This window comes from Ostrea edulis, chromosome 7 (assembly GCF_947568905.1).
Source record: "Ostrea edulis chromosome 7, xbOstEdul1.1, whole genome shotgun sequence".
NCBI lineage: Eukaryota > Metazoa > Mollusca > Bivalvia > Ostreida > Ostreidae > Ostrea > Ostrea edulis.
Window position 1 is genome coordinate 36,225,229 of NC_079170.1, and position 9,678 is coordinate 36,234,906.

General features: G+C 34.7%; 1 protein-coding gene across 2 annotated transcripts; it reads left to right on the plus strand.

Moving 5' to 3' along the window:
- Window positions 1–1,625: 1,625 nt before the first annotated feature.
- LOC125655475 (uncharacterized) lies at window positions 1,626–9,425 on the plus strand. Of its 2 annotated transcripts, none has more exons than XM_048885787.2 (3): window positions 1,626–1,744; window positions 4,103–5,995; window positions 6,424–9,425. In XM_048885787.2, exons 1-3 carry the CDS (start codon window positions 1,648–1,650, stop codon window positions 6,558–6,560), a joined length of 2,127 nt encoding a protein of 708 aa, XP_048741744.2. In that variant the 5' UTR covers window positions 1,626–1,647; the 3' UTR covers window positions 6,561–9,425. The 2 variants fall into 2 exon arrangements, with proteins under 2 accessions (XP_048741744.2, XP_048741745.1); XM_048885788.2 differs by having other exon boundaries at window positions 1,704–1,744; window positions 4,051–5,995.
- Window positions 9,426–9,678: the final 253 nt, after the last annotated feature.

The following is a 9,678-nucleotide window of genomic DNA, read 5'->3' on the forward strand; positions in this document are numbered from 1 at the left end:
CGATTCCATTGGGCATCAAAACTTTTCCTTTTTACCGTTTTTATACGAAATAAATTTTTGTGTTTCATAAAAAAAAAATTATTTGAAATATTGCAGCACGAACACTCAAGGACTTCTCAGTGCATCTTGCTGTGTGCACATAGTATTTAAGCCATAAGACAATATTGTTTTGTATCATACTATTATTTTCAGTAAAACCAAGAATAAAATATTTTTCTGTAGTAGCTACAGTGTATCTGTAAATCAGTCTTATCTTCCAGAAAATGCTCAAATTCTGCTAGGAAAAATTGTATAAAATCACATTCCCACAAAATATGTCCTATTGTTTACTCTTCAGGATTGACAATGATTGCAGTACTTTGAGTCAATTTTTTTAAATTTTGATTAAAAAAGAGTTTGTAGCCAAGATCAATGATTTATTAAGATTTATACGTGATAGGAACATAAATTGTGTTAGTGTAATTTTTGATAATTATTGAAAAAAGATCTTGTTAAATAGAAAATATTTGAAAACTCCAAGTTATAATATGATCGATTGATTGTTTTGATGTTTTCCATAATCAATGATATGTTTCAAAATATTGAATTCAAGGGCAATAACTCTGTTTTTGTTTATGTATTTATTAAATCCATTGTGCGATATATTTGTTTTATTTTTCACAGACATTTTATATCTTTTGATAAAGAAATAGTTTCATAAAATTGTTATGAATGAAAGGTGAAGATAACGAGCAGTGATCAATATAATAACTCCCATAAGCAATACAAAATAGATAGTTAGGCAAACACGGACCCCTGGACACGCCAGAGTTGGGATATTGGTGGAATACTATGATATCGTTACAACCAGTTCTTGTAAAATGTTGATAACGCTGGTGTGCAATTTTCGAATGTTGATATATGTATGTACGATTCTGTTTCTGTATGTCTCGCATCTTAAAAAGTGCGATGACCTATATATCTTATTTGATAATTTATCATTTGGTTGAGCATCACTGAAGAGACATTATTTGTCGAAATGCGCATCTGGTGCATCAAAATTGGTACCGTATGAGTTTTACATTATGACCCCTGGGTCGAGGCCTCTGCTGGTGGACTGTTAGTCCCCGAGGGTCTCTACAGCCCAGTAGCTAAGTACTTCGTTACTAGCTTGAAAATACGGATGTATATTCAACTGCTGTTATAAAATTTAGAAATTCATTTCAAAATTAAGGATTATCTCCCTCTTGCATAGCTCTTATCCTTGGACGAATTTGGCTTCACTTTTTGGCACGCTGTTTTTGGCTATATTTAGATCTAAAACTTCATAGTTATTTCGGATTTCAAACATTTCGGTTGAGCATCACTGAAGAGACATTATTTGTCGAAATGCGCATCTGGTGCATCAAAATTGGTACCGTATAAGTTTTACATTTAGCTCTAAAACTTCATAGTTATCTCGGATTTTAAAACATTTCGGTTGAGCATCACTGAAGAGACATTATTTGTCGAAATGCGCATCTGGTGCATCAAAATTGGTACCGTATGAGTTTTACATTGTAACCCTAATGAATGGAAATAAATACACTTTGTATACTTTTTATCAGATAAAAATGCGAGTATGGAGTTACCTTAAGGATGCAAGACTGTGAATACGCTCAGGACTTAATGAGAAAAGTGCTGCGAATGCACATATACTCCAAAGTTGCGTATACTGAAATCTGCAGAATCATAGATACATTCGAGGAGTCAACAACAAATGACCGTAAGTAGCAATTTTTCTACTCTTTCACGATTTCTCATTTTTAATCAGACTTTTAGAAAATCGTGTCCGATAATCATCATTTATATTTTGTGCGTACATTTTAAATTTCTTAATCTATTGATTATGACAAATCAATTTTATACAATGCTTTTACAATATACATGTAGTCATAACCATTAACTTGTGTTAAAAGCATTCATATTCCTCAAGATTTAAATTATTGCTCGTCGAAGTTGGCGCGTTCACACAACGTTCTGAAGAGTGCTCTTGCGAGTGGCATGGCTGATGAAATAGATAGACTATTCAAATGTGAAACAATACAATAACACTAATGAACGAGTTTTTAAAATATATAAAAATTCATTTATTCCTACACACATATTTCCAAACATCTCCTTTGCAAAGTTGCTTTAAATTCATAAATTGACCTACATTAAGAAAAGTTCACCTATATATGTAACACAGCTCTGAATCTAGTGTTAGGAAATATTCTAATTGCATCAATACTGCTGATACAGCTCTTCTGCTTCCAAATCTTCCGAAGATTATGCCAACACGTGATCTTAACAGTGCTATATCGTACACCTTTTAATTCTTAATTCTTTAAATACTTTAAATTGACTGCAATGAATCCTTCGACGTTACTGTATATATTGATAGGGGAAACAACTATTATAATTCAAGAAAAAAATTATAATTTGAATTATTCAATACGATTGGTGATATAATTGATATGTGACTTGATAGTCTAATTGTCTGAAAAACCTTACATTACATTAACATTGTTCTACTGGGTTGAAATTTTGATGCTTTGTTTTACGATAATGAAAGGTGAAGATAACGAACAGTGATCAATCTCATAACTCCTATAAGCATTACAAAATCGAGAGTTGGGTACACACGAACCCCTGGATAAACCAGAGGTGGGATCAGGTGCCTAGGAGGAGTTAGCATCCCCTGTCGAGCGGTTACACCCGCCGTAAGCCCTATGTTTTGGTAATAAATTTCGATACAGCAATAATGATAGCAGAAAATGATATTATGGGAATATTTTCAAAACAATACTCTCATTTACCATGGAAAATAGTTTTTATACTTTAACTTATTTGGGAAAAAATCGTGAATATCTTTGATAATTAATATTTTAAAACAATTATCCTTAAAAGAATGAATACAGACATACAGCTACAAATCTTCAGGGTAACTTTAGTGGTTAGCATGTTTGTTTCGGGCTTGGAAGGCCGCGAGTTTAAGCCCCGTCGTCACCGCGTCAACCCTAAAACGGTGCAATATATAGTGACTGTTTCTCGCCAAACACTCGGCACTAAAAATTGAGAGTCTCGAGTCTTTTCTTGTGACCTTTAAAACAGTGGTATCTTTCCGGTTCAGGCGTTGATATGTTATAGAACGTTTAGTACTATGGCACTGAGCGCCAAGCGTGTGTTTGAAATTTTGGTTATCAGCCTCTAATGACGTCTTAATATGTGCTAAAAATATCCTCGAAGGGACATAAAGCAAAGAGTAAACACATTTACTAATTCTATGATAGTAAGAAGACTTGATATACCTTTTTCGTATCAAAGAAAGAATATGGTGCATACCAATTAAAGAACATTCACTTGTGGCTACTCATTTTTAACTATATTGATTACTTTTCATAGTGATTAAACGGTAATGCAATAAAACTAAAGACTGCTTTGGAAAAAAATGTGCTTAGGTTTGAATTTCGAATGCGGATTACAATTTGTGAAAACATCTACTATCTGCCCCAAAGCACATCTTGTGGAATTACTCGTACATGATACAGGGAATGCTTACTCCTCCTAGGCACCTGATCCCACCCCTGATATACCCAGGGGCCCGTGTTTGCATTTACTTTTAGTTACGTAATTCTTTATAGGATTCCTGAGATTAAACACAGGTCGTTACTTTCACTTTTTCTATGACCATTGTTCGGTATATTTACTTTTACATTGTTCACTGCTCGCTATCTTCACTTTTTCCCATATATTAGAGTTCTCTTTCAATATTCAATGGCATAAAATATAACCGTTTTTATTTGGAGAATATGCGAATCCCTAAATTCTGCTTTTAGAGGACGTATGCACAGTTTAAGACAATATTGCACGCGCAATAAAATTGTCATGAATGAAAATTGCATGCAGTATGGTGCTTTTCTGTATTCATGCAGCATAGCAAATTTTCTCGGGTAACCTTAACTAGCTTTTAAAAGTAAAAGGCAATGTTGAATGATGTAAAAAGATAAGTGTTTTATAAACATTTCATACTTATCAATATAATTTCAGATGTATCTCTTCAACGGAATTGCTGTTCTCTTCTTTCACGTTTTTCTAACAGATGGACCATTTGCTTTTGTCTGCAATGATTTGGAATTGATATGCGAAACGTCTTTAGAAATATACACTTCGATGACGATGTTTCATAAAACAGAAAAAGCAGTCTTTCCAAGAGATGGTCACTTGTACCGCTATGACGTCATTAACACAAGCTCTGCTACACCGGTAAATAGTGATGAAGTAATTACAGCAGACGGCTGGGAAATGCAAAGAGTCGTCATCGTCGCTAACGGCACTCTACCAGGACCGACAATTACTGTGTACGAGGATCAAACCTTAATAGTTCATGTCAAGAATAATTTATATTCCGACACGGTGACCATTCATTGGCACGGTCTTCCACAGAGAGACACACCCTACATGGACGGGGTAGGCTTTGTGACACAGTGTCCTATTCATCCAGGACAAACTTTTACATACACTTTCAAAGCTAGACCGAGCGGTACACACTGGTATCATTCCCATGTTGGAGCACAGAGAGCAAAGGGCTTGTACGGTGCACTGATTATTAAAGAGCGCCATCCACCACACACTGTGCATGGAGTGGCTGAAGAATTTGTGATGCAGATTCAGGACTGGAATCATGACTATGATGTAGACCAAGCTTTTCTTTATTCTGATGTCGGTGTCTTCCTGAATAGAACACAATTCCAGCCCTCGGTGGCGCTGGATGGTTCTAAATTCAGTCTTTGGTACGCCGAGTCAGCTCTAATAAATGGAAAAGGGAGGTATTACCATCCAATTACTCGAGTACATAATGAGGCCCCTCTCGACGTGTTTAACGTTGATGGAAACAAACGCTATAGATTTCGCGTTATAAACGCTGCAGCAATGTATCCATATAGAATCTCCATAGACAGTCATCCTTTGACAGTTATTGCCACTGATGGCTATTACATAAAACCAGTAGTTGTAGAATCAGTGATTATACATCCAGGAGAGAGGTTCGACTTTGTCATTCATGCTAACGAATCCATCGGAAACTACATGATTAGAGGACATACATTAGAGGTCAACAGACGCACTATTGCCGATGCAATTTTACGTTATAATGGAGCAGATCAGGCTTATAAAAACATATCGTCAACTGAAGCGCAATGTCTTACATCGAACAAGTGCTTGGTGTTAAATTGCCCATTTTCCTTTTATCCGAAAGAGCAGAATATTCAGTGTATAACAATAGATAATATCAAAAGCTATGCTTCTGATGGCGTGCCAGAAGTTAAACCAGAAGCCTTTCATGAACACTTCCTTAACTTTGCTTTTCCAGGACCAGATTTATTCCCCGACACAGTTAATGGTATAGGGTTTAAGTTTCCGACTGTATCAGCAATATCTCAGCCTAACGAAGTTACAGAACAATGCTCAAATGCTGACTGTGGGGAGGAAAATATATGCATTTGTACCCACAGTATCGACTTGAACCACAAAGACACCATTCAATTTGTGTTTTTGAACATGGGAAAAGGAAAAAGTTGGTCTCATCCAATTCATATGCATGGTCATTCTTTCCAGGTTCTGAAAATGGGATATGGTAACTACAACATTTCATCTGGAGAATTCGTTTCACAAAATTTAGACATAGACTGTGGTGGGGGAACCACCCAAGATCAGAGTTTTTGCAATAACGCCACGTGGAGTGACCAATCATGGAGAAATGGAAACATACCTGGTCTTAATTTGGTGGATCCTCCACACAAAGACACGGTTATCGTCCCTAGCGGTGGCTACGTGGTGGTGAGAATCAAGGCCGATAATCCAGGATTGTGGATGATACATTGTCACGTTCAGCTTCATTCGGTGGACGGAATGAGTTTACTTCTGAACGAATCTTTTCCTCACTTACCGGCTGTCCCTGAAGGTTTCTCTATTTGTAGAAACTTTGGAAATTATGGTAATGTAAAATTCTCTTGATCTTTTAAATGGAAGTTTTTATACAATAATCCTCATCATTAGAATGGGAATGCTAATTTAAATCGTTTGCAATATTAGGTAACCCGAATTCTTGGTTCAAATGTGCTATGGGATGAACAATGATTTCTGCTTGTTCATGCAACTTCAACTGACCACCTTTCTGCCTTTGTCATTATGTCAACTGTATGCAAAGAACCCATGAACAAAGTTTTTGCACAGACGGAGAAAATGATAATTGTCACATACATAATAACAAAAGAACAAAAGGTGGTCAGTTGAAGTTGTTTGAATAATATCAATCCCATAGCTACTATTACTGATACCACTAATACTTTTACTTCTCTAACTACTAGTGATGATAAAAATAACGAATTTGATTTCATGAAGGTGTCTTTTATTTGATTGTAGGACCCCGGATTCCACCAGTATTGGACGCTGACAAAGACTCCAAAAATAGCATGGCCTCCCTCTCAGTTTCACTTTGTTTCTGTGTTTTACTTTCATTAGTAACTTACTTCTATCTAGAAATTCAGATATACTTGTAACTAAAACTCCAACAAAATAGTGTTTATATCATGAATGGATGAATGTTGTTAATTTGTATCGGTTACTTTTTTAGTTTGTGGAAATCCTTTCTTCCATGTATTTCGTCCTGTGTTATCCATTATCAGTCTACGGTGTAAAAAAAAAAAAACATATATAGGTCCTTATATCTTTAAACCGGTTTTTTTCCTTATTGTCGGACACAACAAAGGTGCAAATTGGAGACAAGGTATCTTTAAAGATTCTCAGTTTCAAGTTAACATCAAAGTGTATAAATGTGGAGTCACGGACTGTATTTCAGTGATTTCATTTACACTACTGGTAATTTTGAAAACAAAAATTATGCCATGCTTATGTTTATTTAATGATGGACGCAATATTAGGATATACCCCCTACAACCACAGACTTATTATATCTCATACTATATTAGATATCTGAACACCTATTTAAGTTTACCTGTTGGTGTCTTTTTCTTGTTTCATTTCTGTATACTATACAAGGTGTGCCCCCTGGTAAAACGGTTTGATAATGAAATTGTATCATCCCTACTACGTCTTCCAATGTCAAATACGTAGACACCCATCTAAAGATATAGAACAGAGACGAGAGAGCCAGGCAAGTTAAAACAGAAAGTTCGTTGCATGGAGTATTTCGTTTCATTAATTCATTTAAATCCGAGTGCGGGTAATGACCTTTCTGGTGAGATTTTGACGGTTCGCTCACGGTAGGAGGCGATAACGATTAGTTAATTACATTACTGAATTCATAGATCTGGTGTCTTGCAACAAAGTGCAAACAAGGACGTTGGTATGTCCAGGGGCCCGTGTTTGTCTAACTCTGAATTTTCTATTCCTTACAGGAGTTACGAGATTGCTCAATGTTCGTTATATTCACCTTTTGTTTATTAGCTTGATTTTTTTTACACATACATGATCATGCGGTGTAAAATGTTTTGAGAAAAAAATATATGTTGTTACATGTACGTAATATCGCTATGTAAATACATGTCGGACCATCTTTTCATTCATTGGGTTGCACTTTTACAAGCAAATCAATTGATCATTTGTTTATATTTTGAAGTTCATGTTGTTCGATTACAAACATTCTGATGAATTTCGAGATGATAAGGTTGTCCTTATCAAACAATTCGTCATCGTTAATCATCCATTTGAGTTTGAATAGAATCAGCAGTATAAAGTATGCATAAGTTTTGAAAGAGTAAACGAGAAGTTGAAGCTTAAATCTACAAATCAATCAGTTTATTTTTCACGAAGTCTGCAATGAATTAATTCAAAAGAGGTGCGGTTACACCAATCGGATAAAATGCACAATGATGTGTGTTTACTTCTTTGTGTGCCTGTGTCTGCATTAAAACAAATCTAATTTTGTGAGAATAACCAACAATTGCTATCTGATTTTAAAGCAATATAATTTGGTAGTAGTAATATACGAAGCAAACAAATCTATAGAAAAGACGTTTTAAACTCACTGTTAAATTGATTAATGCATGCCTTAAACAAACAGATTTGGGAAATATTTGATGCAACCAAAACACTAGAAATTTGTAATTAGATCTTATGTAAAAGTACTTTTTTACAAAAGAGCTTGAAAACCCAGAATGATCCGTTTAAAAAATACAGCTGGTATTTCGTGGATTGTCGAATGTCATTTTGTACTCATGCTTAGTTCTGGAAATTATCTGTAGCATACCGTATATCAAGAGATTTGTGCAAAATTTATTCCAAATAAATAACGAAATCGATCAAACGTAAAAACAGAAACGCAAGGGATTTTTGCATGTATGTTATTGAATTTGGGAAATATCTCAAAATGAGTTATGTCCTTTGCGATATACATGTAACTATGTCCATAATTTTATGTGATTATATCAAGCTTTCATGAAAAATTTGAAAAATCGAACACAAAAAGTAATCAATCTTATAATCCTATAAAGAATACAACATTTGATATGGAATGTGGCGAACACGAACTCCTGGAAACACCAGAGGTGAGACTAGGGATTTAGGAGGAGTCAGTATTCCCCAATAACTGGTTGGACCCTATATCTTGATCATGTTTTCATTTCAGAAATATTTCGCATTATGGTAATCCCATACACTAACTTTCCCCTAAGACAAAATATTCTTGTTGGCAAATTTTAGAATAGGAAACACATATAAAGAAGATCTTGTGAGATTTTGTTAGAATTCTGATGTTTATTGTTAGAAGGTTTAAGTTTATTTCCCCTGTAGGTGATTTGTTTTCCATCCGGATTTCTTAGAATTTTTTTTAATTCTCATAGGAATTTATTAAATGTTTATTTTCTAATACCTTAATTTTTTTTTAAAGATTTTTTCTAATGGTGTATTTCAAAGTCACCTGCGTAAAAGATAATTTTTGAAATGTGTACATGATACTCTATTTGCGGACATCATTGAATCTTTAAAAAGTAAAAGAATGGTACGCGAATGTGGTGACACTTGGAAATTAACATATTTATCCACAGAACATATTAATAGTATATAATTGTCTGAATATGTAAGACTATTCATCGAAATTCAGTACACAATGCTGAATCTTGTGTAACCTGTGAATTGTTTTTTTTATTTTTATACAGTAGCGCCGAGTTGAAATAATTCAAAAAAGCATAGGTACTGATAAGATTTGCTCGAGAGCTGACTCGACACTTTGTGAAGTACACGTGCACTTTTATTGAAGATCGGGGGTCTCTTCGCTAGGATTTAATTCGTTCAATTACATGTAGATAGTTGTTAGTCGCTACAAGTTATTGATATGTGTTCAACATGCGCTAAACTTTTCTACTGCAATGATGTCCACGACTAAACATATTCTGTGTCCTACTGACCGAGACTTCTTCCATTGTTTTTATTTCAAATGTTTGCTGCAACATAACTGCTCACTGTGATACTTGAATTATTACAGGAAAAGATGTATAAGAGAGCATCCGGTACATGAAATCAAATAGAAATGGAAATAGATACTTTGACATTTTATACATGCACTATTCCAACAGTGTGTGTAACATGAAGCGGAGAAATATGAAATCACAATATAGTGCCCCATTCATTAGCAACATGACATTATTTCTCTATAATTCC

Coding starts and splice junctions, on each gene's coding strand:
- LOC125655475 (XM_048885787.2), top strand. CDS start 1,648: ATGAGAAAAGTGCTGCGAATGCACATATACTCCAAAGTTGCGTATACT. Junction 1,745..4,102: donor GGAGTCAACAACAAATGACC/GTAAGTAGCAAT, acceptor TTTTTCTAACAG/ATGGACCATTTGCTTTTGTC. Junction 5,996..6,423: donor TAGAAACTTTGGAAATTATG/GTAATGTAAAAT, acceptor ATTTGATTGTAG/GACCCCGGATTCCACCAGTA.